Source organism: Panulirus ornatus, chromosome 65, assembly GCF_036320965.1.
Source record: "Panulirus ornatus isolate Po-2019 chromosome 65, ASM3632096v1, whole genome shotgun sequence".
Classification (NCBI taxonomy): Eukaryota; Metazoa; Arthropoda; class Malacostraca; order Decapoda; family Palinuridae; genus Panulirus; species Panulirus ornatus.
Window position 1 is genome coordinate 25,898,831 of NC_092288.1, and position 22,496 is coordinate 25,921,326.

At 48.1% G+C, this 22,496-nt stretch overlaps 1 protein-coding gene across 1 annotated transcript in view; it reads left to right on the forward strand.

Moving 5' to 3' along the window:
• The first annotated feature begins 768 nt into the window (after positions 1–768).
• LOC139746433 (uncharacterized) overlaps positions 769–22,496 on the forward strand; it is a 410,448-nt gene continuing 388,720 nt past the window's right edge. The window contains exons 1-2 of the mRNA XM_071657684.1: positions 769–910; positions 2,038–4,350. Of these exons, the coding sequence (XP_071513785.1) occupies positions 2,748–4,350 (1,603 nt within the window). The 5' untranslated portion in view covers positions 769–910; positions 2,038–2,747. The remainder of the gene's footprint in view (positions 911–2,037; positions 4,351–22,496) is intronic.

The window sequence follows — 22,496 nt, forward strand, 5'->3', positions numbered from 1 at the left end:
CCCACACACCCACACCCACACACCCTCACTCACACACCAACACCCACACCCACACCCACACACCCATACCCACCCACACCCACACACACACACACACACACACACACACACACACACCCACACACACACACACACCCACACACACACACACCCACACACCCACACACACCCACACACACACATCGTGGGTGGCAGATCATTGTAGGTGGCGCTGCATCACTCACAGTGTGATGATAGCAGTGTAGTCTCGTATAGGAACTTCATTATTACGTTAACTCTTCCTCTGCTACTGATTGCAGCGCACTTTTGAAGCTGGAGGAGCCTTTTGGAGAAAGAGATCCTGGGATTATATGACGAGAGAGAGAGAGAGAGAGAGAGAGAGAGAGAGAGAGAGAGAGAGAGAGAGAGAGAGAGAGAGAGAGAGAGAGAGTATACTTCCGACCAAATCCATTGTTATTAATCAGTTCCTCCTGCCTTACAATTTCTTATCTTTATCTTACATTATTATCTTCCTTCTTGACGTTGCAGCTTCACATGTCCTCGTCAGGCCATGTGGTCCCTCCTGTGTGCGCGAACGAGCCAGACTGAGGCCTCTGGTCGTTTTGGGTCACCGTTAACCACACTATTAACGCCGCTTCACAATCTCAGATCCTAATCAAAGACGAATCTTTTCCTCAGGAACACCAGTACGATAACTTCTCCAGCGGTGCCGGCAGCCGGGTATAAATAGAAGCGAGAGCGCGTCCTGGGGTCGGTGTGGACGTGGGTCGTGTGCGGTAAACACAGGAGATAGAGAGCTATAACACCTCTCTCTCACTCTCACACTCACTCTCTCTCTCTCACCTGTTGAAGGACTAAACATCATCTCTGGAAAAAATTTTCCCTCGCTCCAGGTCACTTCTGGCAGAAGGTTATCTCTCGCGCTTATCTTTCATATCTCAGAAAAATACAACAAAAAAGATAAATATTATTAACAACATTTTCCTGCTGCATTATTCTTGTACATTTGTATTTGGTCGCCATTTAGCGAGTGAGGAGGAGTGGCGTCAGCAGGAGGCTGATGCCCGGGGGGGAGTGTCAGGCGTTCTGTGCAAGGCTGACACTCGCGCTGATAGACTGGTGACCTGGACCATGTGCTGACTTGTTGGTGCTGTGCTGACGCTATCCTCCCGCTGCTGACGTCCTGTGCTTGCTGACACTGGCCCTGTGGCTACTGATGCTGACGTCAACAGAGGGTGCTGACGCTGGTCCCCCGATTCTGACACCATGTGGGTGCTGACACCGGCCTCCCAGCGATGATATCCTGTGGAGGCTGACGCTAGTCTCCAGTGCTGACGCTGGCATACTGTAGCTGACATGGTGTAGATACCGACGCTGATAACTCGGTATCCTGTTGGTGCTGACACTGGCCTCCCCGGCTGACGTCTTGTGGGTGTTGATATTGACCTATCGGAGCTGACGCCTTGTGGGTGTTTACGCTGACCTCTTGGGGTGACGTCCTGTGGGTGCTGACACTGGCCTCCCGGTGCTGACACTGAGCTCCCGGTGCTGACATGCTATGAGTGCTGACGCTGGTCACCGTGGCGGGTGTGAGGGTAACCTCCTGGTGCTGACATTCTCTGTATGCTGACACCGACTCCGTGGTGATGACTCTGTGTGTGCTGACGCCGGTACTACAATGCTGACGTTCTATGGGTGCTGACGCCGGCCCTCCCGGCGCTGAGTGTCAGCCTTACCAGGGCGGGTGGGGTATGAAGAGAGTATATTACACACGGCAGACCACATTGCAGGTGTAGGAGACACGTGTGTGACAAATGGCAGGTGTAGGGGACGTGTGGGACACAAAACAGGTGTAGAAGACACGTTTAGGGCACATGACAGGTGTAGGAGGGGACGCGTGTGGTACACATGACAGGTGTAGGAGGGGACACGTGTGAGACAGGTGTAGGAGAGGACACAGTAATACACATGCTTGAGAGAAAAGTGAGATCAAACGAAGTGTTTACCGAAGCAGATGTTAATCACTTTGGACAACAGGTGTTCAGCGTCTTAGATGTGAAACAACACAAGTGCGCGACGGAACAAGTGTGGAACAGATGCAATGAAAGACGCTACACATGTTCAAAATACCACAAGATGAACAGATGAACAGAAGCAAACGTACTGAGTATTAACTCTAGAACACAAGAGGTGTGTGTGTGTGTGTGTGTGTATGTAGCAGGATACATGTGTAAGAAGACAGGAAACATAACAGGTGACCAACAGCCCAGGTGTGAAGTACTGCAGGTGTACAGATCAGCGCACATGTGCCTATTCGTTCAAGAATGATGTTAAACTGATGTTCAAGAGTTCAAAAGTTAAACGGGGTGGATGAATTACGCCCCCCCCTCCCCGGGGTAGAACACGTGGCTAATGCCCCAGGGGTGAAACACGTGGTAGTCGGCCAGAAGTGGAACAGGACAGATGCATGACCGCTCAGGTGTGAAGCGCAGGTGTAGAGCAAGTGAAGAGGTGTGTAGCATCACAGGTGTGTTGGAGTGAACGGTCAGGCAGGTGCGACACCTCTGTCCCAGGTGTGGCCACGACACCTGTCCTCAGGAGGCGTCTGGGTGGGTGCGACACCTGTCCCCGAGGGCGGGCGGGCGGGCGGGCGGCCGGGACCACTGGCCACCCGAGCCATGATGACATGACAGACGCCCCTGATCGTCACAGATGAAGCGGGTCCTTCAGTAGCGACGCCGGCGACGATGCTTGGCCTCCTCGGGGCGCCTTCCTCCTCGTCCTCCTTGGTCCTCCTGCAAGCGGCGGCGGTGGTGGTGGTAGGTCTCCTGCTGGCGGGGGTGGAGGGGTCGGAGGCGCCCCCGTCAGGAAGCGCTGCTAAGGAGGATGTGGCGCTGGGACGCCAGAACAATGTGGCTCGTCCTTCCTATACATTGTTCATCAAGCCCATGAGGAGGCTGTCCACCGCACCTCTCTCTATCACGGGAGACCGGAGAGGACCAGCCGCTGTGTCCAGTGACCACAGTCCTCTCCCGTCTACTCCAGCTCCTCTAGGAACATATCTCGAAAGTTATGTCGCAATTGCCGACAGCGTCCTTTCGAACGACGCAACTGGTGCTCACAGCGACACTTCAGTCAATAATCCCTCAACTAACGTGACTATGAAGAATCCTGTTGGGCTGGAGAGTGGCCTGCGTGAGAGCCTAGTGCCTGAGGACCTGCCTGACGAAGATCGAGACTTCCGTCATGAGCCAGACGCCAGTCATGAGGGACAACGAACGGAGAATCCTGCGAGGTCGACATTCCGGATAAATCCGGGGAAGGATTCGCGGTCATCGTCGTCGAACAGAGGCTTGCAGTGGATAGGTCGAAGGTCGACTGAGAGTGATGACTACCTTCTGCAGGAGGAGGAGGTGTTAGAGGGAGTCGATCACGACGACCCTGAGGCCCTTCTACCGGATCCAACCGGCCCAGCGATGTCTATCTTGGAGAAGCGTCTGCAACACTCCAGCATACGACACCGCAAGTCGAGGAGGAACTTCGTCCGGACGAGAAAATCTCCCAAAATGCGACCTCGATCGCACGTCAGCGACCATGAAGGCGAGCAGCGTCGCATCTCCGAGGGGCCGGGCGCCGCGGACTTCCAGATCACCTGGGAATCCGAGGCCGGGGAACTGCAGCAGCCAGACGCGGACATCATGGCGGATGAGTTTCTGGGGTCGACCCCGACAGCCTTCCCTTGGTCCTCCTCGGGGGCGCCCAACCTGGAGAACAAATTCCGCGCGACGGGAGACCTCGTCCCGACGGGCGAGGCCAGCGCTACGGAGGAGGAGGAGGAGTCGGCGCCAGAGCAAGAAAAGAAGCAGGGGAGTGAGGCGGACGTGGATGTAGTGACCAAGTTCCTGAGGATAGTGGAGTCGCAACACCTGCTGGGAGAGAACTGCACCAAGGGCACCGACTTCAACCTGGGCGAGGGTGTGGTTGACCGCTACGCCCAAGAGCGTTTCCGCCTGGAGGGCGAGATCGCTGTGAACCGCGCCAACCTGTACACTCGCCTCTGGAAATACTCGGCGGCGCAGGTGCTGGCGTCGGAATACCTGCTGCACGCAGAGGTCCTCACCATGGTGGAGCTGGACGAGGACATCTTCGCTGCCGGCAACTGCTACGACAAGTACGAGTACGAGGACTACATCCTCTTCTGCCCCTTCGCCTACAGGCTGCCCGAAGGCACCATCCTGGTGAAGGACCTGGCCGTGGAATACAAGTACCTCTCCAATACCTCCGAGTGGTTCTTCATCGCCAGGAAGAACGCCGAGCGAGCCATCAGGAACCACACTCATCTGACTAAAGGTGAGTCCCTCGACATGCCGTCTCGAGGTTGTTGAACCCTGGCCAACTTCGATGTCCTAATTTTGCTGTTCCATGTAGATCATGTGGACGGGGCGAGACCGCCTTCCCCTCTCTGTCTCTGGTAATCTGCACCTTTCCAGGTACTTCGACTGCCTCTTGAGGCAGTGGGGCGAACAGCCACATAACGTTGGTAACGTGAGTTGCACGGGGCGGGATGGTGAGGACCGACCCGCACGCTGAGGTCTCTGTCCTTGCCAGCCACACAGGGTTGGCGCCGCCAGACACCCTGACCTTAACATAACATTCTTCACAGAAGGTACACTATGACGGCGAGGGAAGTGGCCTGCCTGCAGCTGCCTGTGGTGTGGTGTGGCGATCATGACCCAAGTTACTGTCACAGAAAACTGGAACATACCAGATTTTGAGTAACTTTTACTTGCGGTAGGAAACGTGCGCTCTTTATCTATGTTATTTCTGATCATATATAATGGGTATAATAGAAAGAATACTTGCCACGTATTCCCTGCGTGTCGCAGAAGGCGACTAAAACGAGTGGGAGCGTGGGGCTGGAAATCCTCTCCTCCTGTTTTACTTTCCAAAAAAGGAAAAAAAAAAAAAAGAGAAAGAGAGGGCTGGATAAAGGTTTATCCCTCTAAGGCTCAGTCATCTGTTCTTGACGCTGCCTCGCTTATGCAGGAAATGGCGACCACGTATGAAAAATAATATACATGCATAATATCTTTTGTCTTTCACACTTGTTCGCCCTTTCCTGTGTTAGCGAGGTAGCGCCAGGAACAGACGGAGAGAGGACACATTCGCTCAGACTCATTCTCCACCTGTGTAATGCACCGAAACTACAATTCCATTCCCACATCCAGGCCCCACACACCTTCCCACGATTTGCCCGACCGCTTCACATGCTCTGGTTCAGTTCAGTTGACAACACGTCTACCTAGTATAGCACATCGTTCCAATTCGCTCTTTCCCGTGCACGCCTTTCACCCTCCTGCATGTTCAGGCCCCGATAGCTCAAAATCTTACTTCCATCCTTCCAATTTGTTCTTCTTGTTCCTTCCACTTCTGACACATATATCCTCTTTGTGAACATATCTTCTCTCATTCTGTCCATACATACACTGTAAATATTTTGCTGGAGAAGAGAAATCTGTCACGTCAAATGATTTTTTACAACGTGTAAGTTATCTAAGGTCGCCAATCCTGACAATGTTAACCCCGAGCTGAGAGAGAGAGAGAGAGAGAGAGAGAGAGAGAGAGAGAGAGAGAGAGAGAGAGAGAGAGAGAGAGAGAGAGAGAGAGAGAGAGAGGAAGGGTTGGGAACCACTGGGAAAAACCTCGGGTTAAATTACCGGAAAACTTAACGTTAATCAAACAGAAGACCCGACCTAACCCTTCCTGAGGAGGGGCGGGGGAAGGAGTGGCTCAGGACACACGTGGAGGGAGAGAGATGCAGGATGGATAGTGGGATGTAGACATGGGTCCCAGAGGAGCGAGGTGGGGGAGTGTGGCCTGGGAGTTTCAGTGTCCCCGGCATGTAGGTCCAAGTCAAGGAGGTCATACATACACGTGGTACAGACGCAGGGATGACTTAGGGGTTATAGATATGAGACAGACACAGAGAAGGGAGGAGGTAGGCAAGACTTGTGGTAAGAGAGGAGCAAAAAGGTTAGCATGCATGATGTGTTGGCTGTGAGTGGGTGGGTTGGCAGTGTCAGGTCATATTACAAGGTGGGGTGGAGGCGTGTCGCGTCACGTGACAGGATCTGTAGGTCATCCTAGATGCTTGAGGGATAAATATGTGGGTAAGAAGGCAAGATGCCGGGGAGAGGAGAGGTGCCGGGGAGAAGGGGATGTGCCGGGGAGAAGGTAAGGTGCCGGGGAGAAGACAAAGGATAGCAAAGAACATGAGAACACTGGGTTATCTGGAGGCTCAGTGTTATAGTGGAAAAGATCAGCACGAGATATCAGTGTAGTGAGGGATCAGTGTAGTAAGGGACCAGTGTAGTGAGGGACCAGTATAGTGAGGGATCAGTGTGGTGAGGGATCAGTGTGGTGAGGGAAAGAGTGAATTGGAACGATGTGATATACCGGAGTCGACGTGCTCTCAATGGATTGACCCAGGGCATGTGAAGCCTCTGGGGTAAACCATGGAAAGTTTTGTGGGGCCTGGATGTGGAAAGGGAGCTGTGGCCTTTTTTCCTCTTTTCCTAGCGCTACCTTGCGCGTGCGTGAGGGGAGGGGGATGCCATTTCATATGCGGCGGGGTGGCAACGGGAATGGATGAAGGCAGCAAGCGTGGATGTGTACACGTGGATATATGTATATGTCTGTGTATGTACATGTATGCATTGGTTGAAATGTATAGTTACGTGTTTGAGCGTGTGTGGACGTTTATGTATATGAATGTATATGTGGGTGGATTAGGCCATTCCTTCGTCTGTTTCCTTGCGCTATCTCGATAATGCGGGAGACAGCGACTAAGTATGATAAAAGAATATATATATATATATATTATATATATATATATATATATATATATATATATATATATATATATATATATATATATATATATGATAAAGAGACTCGGTTCTAAGACTGATCCCTGAGGCACACCACTTGTTACGTGTAAACATTCTGAGACTTCACCATTAATAACCACAGATTCTCTTATTTACTGGCAGTCAGCCAAGCAACTTCCTGGTATCGATGTACGACTCCATCTATACCACGTGACCTGACCTTTGGTGGTATCCTTAGATGCGAAACTTTATGAAATACTTTGTGCCAATCTAAACTTCACCTCACCTGCTCCAGGTTCATGGTTAGTGTTGATCATATCCTACATCAAACACATTCATCACACAGGAAGGAATTCATCCAGAACCAGGCTGGGGATCTGGTGGTGGTGATCATCTATATGATTAATTACCTGGTCTTAATGATGGTTCCACAAGTCTGCCAACGACGGACGGAAAAGGCTGGGGAGGAAGGCGGAGGGCGGGGGAAGGTGGGGAAGAGGGAAGAAGGTGGGGAGAGGGGAGAAGGTGGGGAGAGGGGAGAGGGTGCGGGAGGGGGGAGAAGGTGGGGAGAGAGGAGAATGTGGGGGAGAGGGGAAATAAAGTTTGAGAAGTTAAGGATCAGTAGTGTAAACATGTCCACAGGTCGTGTTATGAGAGGCGGTAACGACCCTTATGCACGACGGGACGACCCTCAGGAACAACGGTACGGCACTTGAGGACTTGAGTACGACTCGAGTAAGGCGGTACGACCCTTGACACGAGGGTACGACCCTTGACGCTAGGGCACGACCCTTGACACGTGGGTACGACCCTTGACACGAGGGCACAACCCTTGACACGTGGGTACGACCCTTGACACGAAGGTACGATCCCTTGACACGTGGGTACGACCCTTGACGCTAGGGCACGACCCTTGACACGAGGGTACGATCCCTTGATACGAGGGTACGACCCTTGACACGAAGGTACGACCCTTGACACGTGGGTACGATCCTTGACACGTGGGTACGACCCTTGACACGAGGGTACGACCCTTGACGCTAAGGCACGACCCTTGACACGTGGGTACGACCCTTGACACGAGGGCACAACCCTTGACACGAGGGTACGATCCCTTGACACGAGGGTACGACCCTTGACACGAGGGTACGACCCTTGACACGAGGGTACGATCCCTTGACACGAGGGCACAACCCTTGACACGTGGGTACGACCCTTGACACGAGGGTACGATCCCTTGATACGAGGGTACGATCCCTTGACACGTGGGTACGACCCTTGACACGAGGGTACGACCCTTGACACGAGGGTACGATCCCTTGACACGTGGGTACGACCCTTGAGCACGACGTCGCTGCTTGTCAAATGAAAACGAGCAAATGACTTAAGAAAGATCAAGGGAAAATGTAGAGAAAAATAAGCTTATTATGGATGGTGCAGCTGGTAGGGAGGTGCAGCTGGTAGGATGGTGCAGCTGGTAGGGAGGTGCAGCTGGTAGGGAGGTATAGTGGTTCCAACAATGTTATATGGTTGCGAGGCGTGGGCTATAGATAGTTGTGCGGAGGAGGGTGGATGTGTTGGAAATGAGATGTTTGAGGACAATGTGTAGTGTGAGGTGGTTTGATCGAGTAAGTAATGTAAGGGTAAGAGAGATGTGTGGAAATAAAAAGAGTGTGGTTGAGAGAGCAAAAGAGGGTGTATTGAAATGGTTTGGTCACATTGAGAGAATGAGTGAGGAAAGATTGACCAAGAGGATATATGTGTCAGAGGTGGAGGGAACGAGGAGAAGTGGGAGACCAAACTGGAGGTGGAAGGATGGAGTGAAAAAGATTTTGAGCGACCGGGGCCTGAACATGCAGGATGGTGAAAGGCGTTCAAGGAATAGAGTGACTTGGAACGATGTGGTGTACCGGGGTCGACGCGCTTTCAATGGATTGAACCAGGGCATGTGAAGCGTCTGGGGTAAACCAAGGAAAGTTTTGTGGGGCCTGGATGTGGAAAGGGAGCTGTGGTTTCGGTGCATTATACATGACAGCTGGAGACTGGGTGTGAACGAATGTGGCCTTTGTTGTCTTTTCTTAGCGCTGCCTCGCGCGCATGCGGGGGGAGGGGGTTGTCATTTCATGTGGGGGGGGGGGGGTGGTGACGAGAATGAATGAAGGCAGCAAGTATATTTTATGTACAAAGTATTATAAATATATATATATATATATATATATATATATATATATATATATATATATATATATATATATATATATATATATATATATATATATATATATATATATATATATATATATATATATATATATATATATATATATATATATATATATATATATAACTTGCACCCCACAGTCTCCAGCCTACACATTGGTGATCAATATGGTGTGTATGTTATCCTTGCTCTCAATACAACTACAACGCAGGCTTCGATCATTTCTTACTATATACATATATTTACCTCTCACCCACGCGCCTCATTCATGGCACCCCTCACATTCAATCACTCACATCTATCAATCTATCTGTCAATCTCTCTATCTATCGACCCATGCATCAGTTTTCCTTTATGTGCATGACGCCATTTCCTAAGCATGATGGCTTGTGCCCCCCCTACCCCCCCTGATGTGTACGTCTGGCGGGCTGAATTGTGGCTGATGCTTCCCAAGCCATCTGTACGTGAGAGCTGGTACGTAAGGTGATGACCATCTGTGCGTGGGAGCTGGTACGTAAGGTGATGGCCATCTGTACGTGAGAGCTGGTACGTAAGGTGATGGCCATCTGTACGTGAGAGCTGGTACGTAAGGTGATGACCACCTGTACGTGAGAGCTGGTACGTAAGGTGATGACCATCTGTACGTGAGAGCTGGTACGTAAGGTGATGACCATCTGTACGTGAGAGCTGGTACGTAAGGTGATGACCATCTGTACGTGAGAGCTGGTACGTAAGGTGATGACCATCTGTACGTGAGAGCTGGTACGTAAGGTGATGGCCATCTGTACGTGAGAGCTGGTACGTAAGGTGATGACCATCTGTACGTGAGAGCTGGTACGTAAGGTGATGGCCACCTGTACGTGAGAGCTGGTACGTAACGTATTGGCTGGAGGCTTGGAGGGGCCTGGGTGGAGGTCGCTCGTGTTTATGAGTTTGATTATCAATTACTTTCTTGCATTAGAGGCACAGCAGAGAGAGAGAGAGAGAGAGAGAGAGAGAGAGAGAGAGAGAGAGAGAGAGAGAGAGAGAGAGAGAGAGAGAGAGAGAGAGAGAGAGAGAGAGTACAAAGAGTCTTGCTATGTAAGAAGCAGTGATGAGCCATCCAAATGGAATCTTAAGAACCCGTTTACAGGACAGCTAAACACGGCGGAGGTGCAGCCATGAGCAGCGTTGACCCTGGCCCAGAGGGTCAGCAGGGGTCACGTCCGAGGGTGGCAGGGGGGGGGGGGGAGGGAAGGCACCAAAAGATAAACAAACAAAATGAACTCCAGATACCAAGCAGAGCAGAGGAGGAAGACGGAAGCCTGCCGTCTCTGCTTCACAGAGCCGCAGAGGTCATGGAGAAATGTTTATTCCAGTGTTTTATAAGACGATAAAGGCTTCGAGGAGAGGCAGAGTTCCGGGAGAAAACGGAGTTCTGGGAGAAAACGGAGGACAGGAGATGAGACTGTTAAAGTGTTGCCAGATGCCAACGATGGCGGGGAAATATGAGAGGAATGTTTCAAAGGTCTCACTCCGTGTTGGCAAACATCAATCTCAGGTTCAGTAAGAAAGAATGAAATCTTATATCGTGTGTATCAGGGCCTCATATTTGTGATGGTGTGAGGGCCTCATATTGGTGATGGTATGAGGGCCTCATATTAATGATGGTATGAGGGTCTCATATTGGTGATGGTATGAGGGCCTTATATTGGTGATGATGTGAGGGTCTCATATTAATGAAAGTATGAAGGCCACATATTGATGAAAATATGTGGGTTCATATTGGCGAGACCATGAGGCCCTCATATTAGTGAAGATATGAGGGCCTCAATTTTTGAGGGTATGAGGGTTCCATGTAGGTGAGGGTATGAAGAAGACCTCATATTGATGAGCACACGAGGGCCTTGTATTGCTCTGCATGAGAACCTCATACTGTGAGTGTATGAGGAATATCGAGAGCCCACTGGATGGCAATGTGTACAGTGACGTTTATGAACGACTCCCTGAGTGAGGAGATCACCTCATGAGTCAGTGAGTAGCTGAACCGATGGGTCACCAGGTGAGTGATACAAGGTGGCAGAGGACATGGCAAACTGGCAGGTCCCCAGGGACCTGGATGGACCTGATGATGGCAGGTCCCCAGAAGCCTTCCCTGGACGGACCTGGTAATGGCAGGTCTCCAGAGCGGCGAGCGGACCTGGCGGGTCTGGACTCCTACTGAATAAACCACACGAACCGTGCCACTGTACACAGCCCCACACAACGGGCGGGATGCACTACAGACGTGAGTGAGGCCCGACCTGCGCGGGAGGTGGACGAAGATGTGGAGCCACTGGAGGAGGTGTTTACCCTGGCCGTCTGCAGCACAGACAGGCCTGGTACAGAGACACAGGTTATACGTGGCTAATGTTAAGGCCAAGAGCACGAGATGGTAGACGGAGAGGAGCTGGGGGTCTGTAGGGAAGGGCGGCTATGGGAACCAGTGGAGTGGCCTAATGGGTTAATGGAGGGAGGGAGGGACGGACGGACGGAGGGAGGGAGGACTATTGGTCCTAGTGGAGTGGCCTAATGGGAGTGGTCTGTGGAGGGAGGGAGGAGGGAGGGAGGGAGGGCTGTGAGATCCAGTGGTGGACCTCACCGAAGTGGCTGACACGTGAGTGACTAACTCGAGCAGGACCAAGAGAGAGAGAGAGAGAGAGAGAGAGAGAGAGAGAGAGAGAGAGAGAGAGAGAGAGAGAGAGAGAGAGAGAGAGAGAGAGATAACGCATGTATGTCTGGAAAACTCGAAGACTTCGCTGGGAGTGTGAGTGTTGGGCGAGCGGCTGAAGTGCATATTACAAGTTGCAACTCAGGAGTCGTTAGCGAGGGAGGAGTGGAGGACTAGACGTCGTCTGCCACGCACGACACGGCCTCGGTGTCAGGTGTCACTTGACACACACACACACACACACACACACACACACACACACACACACACACACACACACACACACACACGGAGTCCTTGCGCCATACGCCTGTGTGGAGAGGCGTAGATATCTCTGTCTTGGGAGTTTATTGTGAGGGATGTAGAGCTTAGAATGATGGAGTCTAGAATGATGGAGGGTCGTGGGTGATGGAGGGGGGGAGGGGGTACGCTCCCGATGATGGCGAGGGAGGAGATGGAGTGATGGTGATGGAAGAGAAGCAATCCCTCATACTGAAGGACGGAGCCCTGGGTTATGTTGGCAACCAACACACATGACAGCCAATATCCTGGAGGAGAGCCGGGGTTACAACCCACTCAGGGTTATATGTGTCAGGGGGGGTTGGGGGCGGCTGTTGTGAGGTGGGGTGGGCCTGTGCTGGGGTTGGCTGCTGGGAGGTGAAGGTCTGTATGGATATGATGTTTAGATTTGATCCACTTCAACGCGTTCTCTCTCTCTCTCACAATACTGTGTACATGTCATCTGTCAGCAGTGGAACGTACAGTGGCTTGTGACCTCCAAAGACCTGAGAACTGTGTACAACACAACAGGTTGTACACATGTTGTGAGTTGGGTTTGCATCAGTCATGGGATACCATAGACACAAACATTTACGGGCAGTCATGTTACACACAAGGTTTTGACCTTGACCTTTGAACTTGACCTCAAATGAACATAATCAGGTATAAGACTTTATGTTCCGCTGTTACAACTTTGATCAATACCAACTTACCTATTGATAAAATGTTGTGTATTAATATTTCAGTAACATTAAAGTGCAATCGAACTCTTGGCTCTGGCTGGACCTTTGAGTCTGACTTTATAAACATAAGAAAGTGTACAACTGTGACTGTAGTGACGAATTAATAACTGTTGTACTGAGTCAGTCATTTGTTTACCAAGTGGCGTCCTAGCTAAGTCTCTTCGTTGTATATAGCAGTTATATTTCTCTCTTGTGTCTCCCCTAATAATGTGATTATTACACGAAAGTGCACTTGGCAACTTATCGTGTTTCATTTACCCGTGGATATATATATATATATATATATATATATATATATATATATATATATATATATATATATATATATATATATATATATATATATATATATATATATATATATATATATATACACTCACACACCTACATGTATGGTATATTCATATATAACTCCATACATAAGCCAACAGTCATACCTGCCAACGTACACAGAGGGAGCGAGCAAGCCCCCCCCCCCCCCCGGGATCACAGTGGGGGGGTATGTTTCTGTCTCGTGCCCCAGAGAGCCCCCCCACTCCCCCCAGGACCGAGCCATTTCCTCCCGCTTGCCCAGGTGCCGCAACCGCATCAAGGGAAGTTGCGGCATCGCTCTGTCGAGTCTACTGAGGCCGCAGGTCTGTGCCCGGCGGTGTCTGGGATGACGTCAGACGTAGTGAATGATGAATGTAAGACTAGTCATGTGAATCATGACGTAAGACAAGTCATGTGAATCATGACGTAAGACAAGTCATGTGAATCATGACGTAAGACAAGTCATGTGAATCATGACGTAAGACAAGTCATGTGAATCATGACGTAAGACTAGTCATGTGAATCATGACGTAAGACAAGTCATGTGAATCATGACGTAAGACTAGTCATGTGAATCGTGACGTAAGACTAGTCATTTGAATCATGACGTAAGACTAGTCATGTGAATCATGACGTAAGATTAGTCATGTGAATCATGACGTAAGATTAGTCATGTGAATCATGACGTAAGACAAGTCATGTGAATCATGACGTAAGACTAGTCATGTGAATCATGACGTAAGACTAGTCATGTGAATCATGACGTAAGACAAGTCATGTGAATCATGACGTAAGACTAGTCATGTGAATCGTGACGTAAGACAAGTCATGTGAATCATGACGTAAGATTAGTCATGTGAATCATGACGTAAGACAAGTCATGTGAATCATGACGTAAGACTAGTCATGTGAATCATGACGTAAGACTAGTCATGTGAATCATGACGTAAGACTAGTCATGTGAATATTCGGGAGAAAAGATGGATGTTTAGATATTGTGGGTTGTCTAGTGACTGGTCCAGAATATTGGATCTGAATATTGGTGAGAATGTTTGATATTTTCCAAACTCATCAGAATATCGAGTGTGTGATGCGTCTCTGTTCATGCACACACATGACGGGTCTCCGTGGATTGCATGACTGACCATGAACCATCACCGGCCCACACAGGATCGGGTTCGCATGGGTTCGAATCCTGGGTGCGGCTATCAACCCACACCAGACCCAGGTGTTCATCCTCCCTTCGGGGCCGGTCGGTAAATGGGTACCCGGCTTAGAATGAGTGTGTGTGTGTGTGTGTGTGTGTGTGTGTATGTATATGAGTAAAGTCTTTCTTTCTTTTTCTTTTAAACTATTCGCCATTTCCCGCGCTAGCGAGGTAGCGTTAAGAACAGAGGACTGGGCCTTTTTTGGAATATCCTCACCTGGCCCCCTCTGTTCCTTCTTTTGGAAAATTAAAAAAAAAACGAGAGGGGAGGATTTCCAGCCCCCCGCTCCCTCCCCTTTTAGTCGCCTTCTACGACACGCAGGGAATACGTGGGAAGTATTCTTAATCCCCTATCCCCAGTAAAGTCATGATACAAATATACAAGCTTTATAGTCGGGGCAACACCAGTGCAAAACCCTCTCCCTGTAGCACACATGTAGTACTCTCTCTCTCTCTCTCTCTCTCTCTCTCTCTCTCTCTCTCTCTCTCTCTCTCTCTCTCTCTGTCAAGGTTGAAATGTTAAAAAAATCCTTTAGAAGAGGCCGTAATGTCGAGGGGGAGGGGGAGAGGGCACGAGAGCGTAGGTCGTGCCAACATTAAGGGAGGAGAACCTGGGGTTCCAGTAGTGATGTACTGACTAGTACAGTATGTAGTGTTCGCATCACCGGGGAGATGATCACCTGGCTCATCACGCGTCCACCAGAGACTATGAATGGATTTCTATGAAACTGTGAACTTCGTTACTGATGGAGACGAATGGGTGGACGACGCATGTGTTCGTGGGCTGTCTGAAAGCATTTGACACTGTGCTAAGTAGAAGGACTGGTAAAGAACCTGGATTTCCAGGAAGAAATGAGAGGGAGACTCCCTCGGTGGACTGAAAACCATCTTTCTGGATAGGAATAGAAAATACATGACAGGAGACTATTCTTAGTGAGTTGCAGTTCATTAATGATGGTGTGTTGCAGGGATTGGCTAAGGAACCATTGATCTTCTTGATCTCCGTACATGTGCCAGAAAGGCTGGGTTCCCACCTGTATATATTTGCAGATGATGCCAAGGTCGTGAGGGAAGTAAGGAATGTTTAAGATCGCATCATCTTGCAAAGAGACTTAGTTAAACTTCAGGATTGGTATGTTACTTGGTTAATAAAGGTCAACCTAAGCAATAACAAAAGATTACTCTGCAAACTAGTGTCACGCGGTTATTGGCAGCCGTTGGCAACTCAAGAATGGGTCACTGTGATGTCTGTTTCTTTCCTTACACCTCGGAGCTTCAGCACTCTCTCTACCTTCTAATGTCTTTCCACTGACCTGACTCTTTTTAAAGGTGCATTTTCCATTTCCTCTGATTTTCCTTAAAATGTTTGTCATCTTTTCTTCTTCCATCCTTTCATTGATCCACTTCACATCTCAATCAAGGTCTTTCCTCGCTGTCCTCGATGTGGACTTTTGTTCGTATCTGGAGCTCTGTTGTAAACTGATGAAAGAATGAAGATGGAACACAGTGAAAGAAGACTTGAAAAAGAGTGTATTCTGGCAGATAACAAGCTGCAGGAATCTGTACGAGAAAAAGACTTGGAGATCGACATTGTACTGAGGCAGGACCTCTGCGTCAGGAAAAGCGACAAGGGTCAAAGTGTTCCTGGATGGCCTCAGACTTGCAGTTGTGTACGTGGGTAAACTGATGTTACAAATGCTAATTAGAACTTACATTGGACGGAAGCTAGACTATGCGTCCAGGATTTATCACCTCACTTAAAAGAAAGCGAATAGAGAAGATCCAGAGGAGAAGAACAGCAAAGATGGATACCTAAAATACGAGGCGGAGTTGCAGGGGAAGGTTAGAGGCCATAAACTTGCCCACCACCAGAAAGAGAACTCTGACGTGGACTTTATCTCAGTCTTTATGTTTGTAAACCAAGTTAACGACGTGGACGAAGAAAGATCCCTCCAGAGACCTCGAGAAAGAACAGACAAAGTCTCCAACAGCCAAAGGTCATTTCAGCAACCAAAATTCATGTCAACAGCCAAAGGTCATATCAACAGCCAAAGGTCATATCAAGAGCTAAAAGTCACATCAAAAAATAAAGTAAGAAACTTGTTGGCAGTAAATAAATAGTTTTATGGTATCGGAATATTGAACGAAGAGAATAAGTTATGGGACAATATTGTGAATGCTGACAACATAAAAAAGTTTAGAATTATGGTTCATGAAAAAGTTCAAGACACAGGAACTCATGAAGGTAGAACTTCCTCCCCCGTACTGTCCAAATACGAAATAACATTACACTACACACACACACACACACACACACACACACACACACACACACACACACACACACACACACACCAGCCAGACTCAGTAACACGGTATTGTATTTTCTGATAATCAATTCAGATCAGGTGTGTGCGAGAGTGAGGCTGACGGTGGGAGAGTGGCGCACAGCTTAGCGTAACCTCACAATACAATGAGGACATAATAGTGGTCGCTCAGGTGCGTTGTGTACTTTTATATGAGGTAAATTAGCAAACACTGAATGGTAACGTGTGTTCATGTTGACGAAGACACACACACACACACACACACACACACACACACACACACACACACACACACACACACACACACACACATACACAATAGATAGGGCTCCCATGAGTGTAAGACTCCTTCCCACACAATACAAATAGATATTTACACAGACAGAAGATGGGATGGAGAGAAGGCCTTGGGATGCATTGAAATATCTAATGACGACGTATATAGAAGACTGCAGGGTCTTGAGCTTATAGTAAGTGTGATGGTCCTGCATGAAGCATCATCATATATCACGAACATGTCTCCAGATACTCTTGAAACACTAGTCAAGATGTCGATGGGAAAAGGTTAAGTGTCAAGAGGGTTGAAGAACGCAGATGTGATATCACGAGACGTAGATGACCTACAGGATCCGCTGATCTACAGACAAGTCTCCCGGGCCAGCGTCGTGTGTGAGGCGCTGGCTGGTGAAGATAATCCAAAAGGAAATGAACGACCTTGTGCAGAGTGACGACCCAAGTGGGAGTCAACAGAGCATCAGGGAAAGAATGTCGTGTGTAACGAACCTCACAGATGTCTACGAGAGAGTGAGTTCTCTTGTTAAACCAAACACACGACTGAGTAGATGGTCTGTACTTGGACTGCCAGAATGTATCTGACAGTGAATGACATCAGAAGCTGGTGAAGAAGTTGGATATCTAAGCCGATACAAAATGGTAAATGACATCTTATTGGAAGGATACAAAAGACACGTCAAGGAACAGCTCTCAAAATAAATTGCAAGTGCGTACCGTTGGGTTCGGTTCTGGGACCACTGGTCTTCCTGATCTATGTGAAAGACTTGCCAGAAGAATTAGAATCCTGCCTGAACATGTTTACGGATGATGCCAAGGTGATGAAGGAAGTAAGCGAGGGAGATTGCATCAGCTTACAAGGGAACCTAAACAAACTCCAAAGTTGGTCTGATAAATGTAGAGCAAAGAGGGTGGCTCACAGTGGATGAATGCCTCGCTACTGATGTGATCTGGCAGGAGAGAACCTGCAGGAACCTGTGTGTGAGAGAGACTTGGAAGTTGACTCCATTCTCGCATCTCACCAAACTTCCACAGACATTAAGTTTCTGCTGGTAAATATTACAATTGTATTTACATTTAAGTTCATGGATAAGGAAATACTCATGATGCTGTTCACATCCAACATAAGGCTAAAGGTAGAGTCTGCGTCTCAGGTTTGGTCACTGCACGTAAAGAAGAGAAAAGAGAAAGCCCAGAAGAGGGTAACAAAGATGGTACCAGATTTAAGAGCTGAGTGACAAGGAAAAGCTAGAGGCCTTAGATTTGCCCACCACGGAAGAGAGAAGAGTGAGGGAAGACCTGATGAGAACCATTTTATATATGCATATACTATATACGCTCTGGTTCAACTGATGGACAGCACGTCATCCCTACTATATCACAATGATCCAATTATTTTATCCTGCGTATACGTTTCGCCCTCTTGAATGTTCAGAACCAGATACCCTACAGCCCCTTCACTTTATCCTCTCCGCGCATTATTGTCTCCACATTCCTTCAGTTCTGATACGTGGATCCTTTTAGTCGACCTCTCTTCACTCATCCTTTTCATGTGTGTGAACCATGTCTGCATACCCTGGTCAACGCCCTCACTCATACTTTGCTTACCACCATCACGAGACCAGCCCACCTAACCCATCACATTTCCAGTACGTCCACACCTCATCCTTCCTCATCCACACCAGGCCCAAGACTCACGTCCACACAACTCTGTAGACGCCACTAAACCTTCAGACACAGCGATCTACGCCCTAACACAACAACCTCTCCTTCACACATTCCTCAGTGCACTCAGGGCCTTACCCCATCACCACCTATGGTTTCATCCTCTGCTGCTCCCAGGTGCCCACAGCACTCCACACTCTCATGGTCCTCCCTGTTCAGACACACACACACACACACACACACACACACACACACACACCACCGCGTCTGACCTACCAGGTGGACCTCATCACCTGACTGTTGCTCACAGTTAATCTCTTCTTTGGTCTACTGTCTGTCTCTCAAACTCCGTCACTCACGTCTGTAGTTTCTCTCTGAAGTCTGATAACAAAATCACATCATCTGCAAACAGCATCTGATTCACCTCTCATGCTAACCTGCAGAGAGGGGTACTTACGATGACAGAGGTAGCGCTCGCACAGAGAGAGAGAGAGAGAGAGAGAGAGAGAGAGAGAGAGAGAGAGAGAGAGAGAGAGAGAGAGAGAGAGAGAGAGAGAGAGTTGTATCACGTCCACTCTCCTCATTATACATTTTATTCCAAATCCTGTGTAAACTCTGTATCAATTTAGGTGATCCTGTGTGACGCACATCCAACATAACCCAACATGACCCAACATAGCAAGGTCTCACCCAACATAGTAGGCTGACCCATTCGGCAAATAATTCGTTTATCAAAATAATTTTGGTCATAACGAAAAACTTTGAAAATATTCAATAAAATATTTGGCCAATGTTTCCTGCCCCACAGCCAGGTTCTCCCTAAACCCCCGAACAAAACTGATGAAGCTAATTAAGAGGGAAAGCCTGGCTGAGGCCCACAGCAAATGCTGCAAATTACAAGCAAAACTGACTTCATTATGAAGGGAAAAACTATATTAAGTTTATTATGAAGGAAAAATCTGATTCATTTGGGAAAAATTGGTCATAATGAAATACGTCGAAGAATGTTTCATTCGTTTTTCTAAATCTTTGGTTCAAACAATGCTTCATTTCCGCTTCTAAACTACTTGTACGACCAGTGTTTTATTGAAGCCAGACTTCTGAAGCAGTATCACCAGAAGTGGTTCATTCACACATCTGAAGCAGCGTCTCTTTACAGTGAGTGAATCTAAAGTTTCTCTTTTGAAACAAACTCTGGACTGTCAACATGCCAGTGGCAGAGGTTTGATGATAACTGCCCAATACTAATTACCCAATTAAGATGTTCGTCAGATGAAATCATCGTTCATATGGCGTTCTTCTCAATGATATGTTCTAGCCATTATATGTTCTGTTAGAACGAAACTCAATGATTTTAGTGTCAGATAGCATTGCTGTATATAGCAATGTATGCTATAAAGAAAGTGAGCCTTTCTGCCCCCTTTCTAGACACACGCCGACGACGTTGCCAGACGCATGATGAAGAACTCTCAAGCATAATCATTCATCCATATCTTTAGCATGGGATCACTGCTGACTGCTGGGATGATATATTGATGGGAAAATATATTACTGGTGTGCAGGAAGGTTGTGTCAGCAACATGGAAGGTATGGTGAGGATAATGGCAGAGATGAGCAGTTATACCAGTGAGAAATGTCGTTCCGTCGTTCTCCATCACTTTCTGCGAGCGTCTGCTCAGTGTGAGTCCCTCTGCTAAGGTTGATGGCCGATTGATCACCGTCTACGTTCATCTGAATCTGTCGTATGTGTGACGTAAATTCTGCTACGTCCGACGCTGTAGGGGGTAACGAGCGAGGACCCCCAGGCGTATGTCGCTGGACGAGCGGGTTCAGCGTGGAGACAGTGAGTGTGACTGTGAAGTGGTTGTGTCCAGTGACTTTAGCAGTGAGGAAGAGAGATATCCCTGCTGGTCTCCCGCCACTCGCTGCGTCATGTTATGATATCATCATATGTGATGGCGTCATTAGAAAGTTGCTGATCTATGATAGGGAACGATCACACACACACACACACACACACACACACACACACTATAAAAGCTATATTGCTACACTGATGTATGGGTATATCAGCAGCCGTGGGGCAGTATAAGATATATGGTCTACGTATATTTCTGGTCAGACATTGGGACGTTCCTCAGGAAACTGATGAGAAATCTGTTGATGGAGGGTTTGCCACAGCAGAGGAAGGGCGGGGACCTCAGGTTACATGACCTCTCTTATACGTATATATGTATAAGGTTTAGCTATAGAGACAAGGTTAGTGAGAGGGAGAGACTATGAGTGGCAGAAGGAGGAAGGATGTAGAGTTCCTCCCTCACAGGATGCTGTCGCATCCTTCCCTCAGGCAGGACACAGGCAGCAGGTGCGCTGGACGGGCGGGCCTCCAGCACGTATCGCACGTCACACGCTGAGTCAGGCTAGAGGGAGGGAGGGAGGGAGGGAGGTGTGGTGGGCTGGAGGCACATGTGTGTGTATGTGGGAGTGTATGTTTGCTGCCATGGCTGGGGTCATCCATCTTGGGTTTCGTTGCGTTAATGTCCCTCTGTTTAAAACTAAGCGACCGGGCTGGACTTAATGTCTTCCCTACGTTCTACACTGAAGTATTTTCTTGTCCTGAAGTATCTTTCCCACCTTGGCCTGGTAGCGTCAGGATCAAACTAACAACGGCCCCGTGTGCACGTATCCCTCCCTACTTGTCATGTAATGTATTCTGACACCAGAGCACACCCTCCACAGCCAAGCCCCATAGCCAAGCCCCACAGCCAAGCCCTACAGCCAAGCCCCACAGCCAAGCCCCCACAGCCAAGCCCCACGTGCGTTCGTCTGGGTAAAAGTGAGAGAAAAAAATTTCCGATTTCTTAAACTGACCAGATTAAAAAAAGATCGAGATAAAATATATCTAATATGATAAGTAATCCTCCTTACTCCAGGATTTTGTGGAAATCCTTATACATCCTGTGTATTGAGAAGTAAATCCCCTCATCTTCATACTGGGGAAAAAGATCTAATACCTTGTCACATTAATCCTGATGACGTAACACTCTTAGCTGTGTTGTTAATAACGAAGTCAAAACATCGTCTGTCCAGGACCTTACCCTCACCTCAGTGTCACGTCTTCGTGAGGCAGAACCTCCTGCAGGGTCATCACACGAACTTCTTGATCTAATGTTATCGTATATTGTGAAGGTCAAATGTCCATATAGTCAAGTCCTTCCTAAGTAATCTCTAAATTCTATGATGTTTTCATAATTATAACATTTTTTAAGCTCGGATTAACATTTTGAATGTTTCGAGATGCGATATTCATTTAAAATACCATTTTCTTTGTTCTTTCTGAACCATCTGACCATTTTCGATGCAACGTATGTTATTAATAATCTCTTTACCACAAGAATGTCACACAATATATGAGGTAAATACACCTTCTCCCTGAAGGTTATCAATTTCCTTTAAACATCATAAAACATAAGTCCCTCTGAAGTCCTTCTTATATCAGAGTTTTATGTCTTGAAATCATCTCTCCAGACCTAAAATACTTCACTCTCTTAAACATTAGATTAATTCCACGGATCCTTAGTTTTTCGTCTCTTCCTATAATTGATTTGCACTTTTAGTGATGGTGGACTTGAGGGCAACTTCGCTATCCCGCATCTTAAAGATCAACACGACTTTTCAATTCAACCCAAACCCTTGGTTCTAACCTTTCATATGGCGACTTTCCTGAATAATCTCTTATAACAATCCCTTGTTACGTGAGCTTGGATGAACCACATTGTTCGAGCCGTCTCTTGCTCACACAATGACAGAGGAAGGTGTACCACAGCGACCCAACCACACGAGAGGTGTGTGTGTGGTGGAGGGTCAAGATG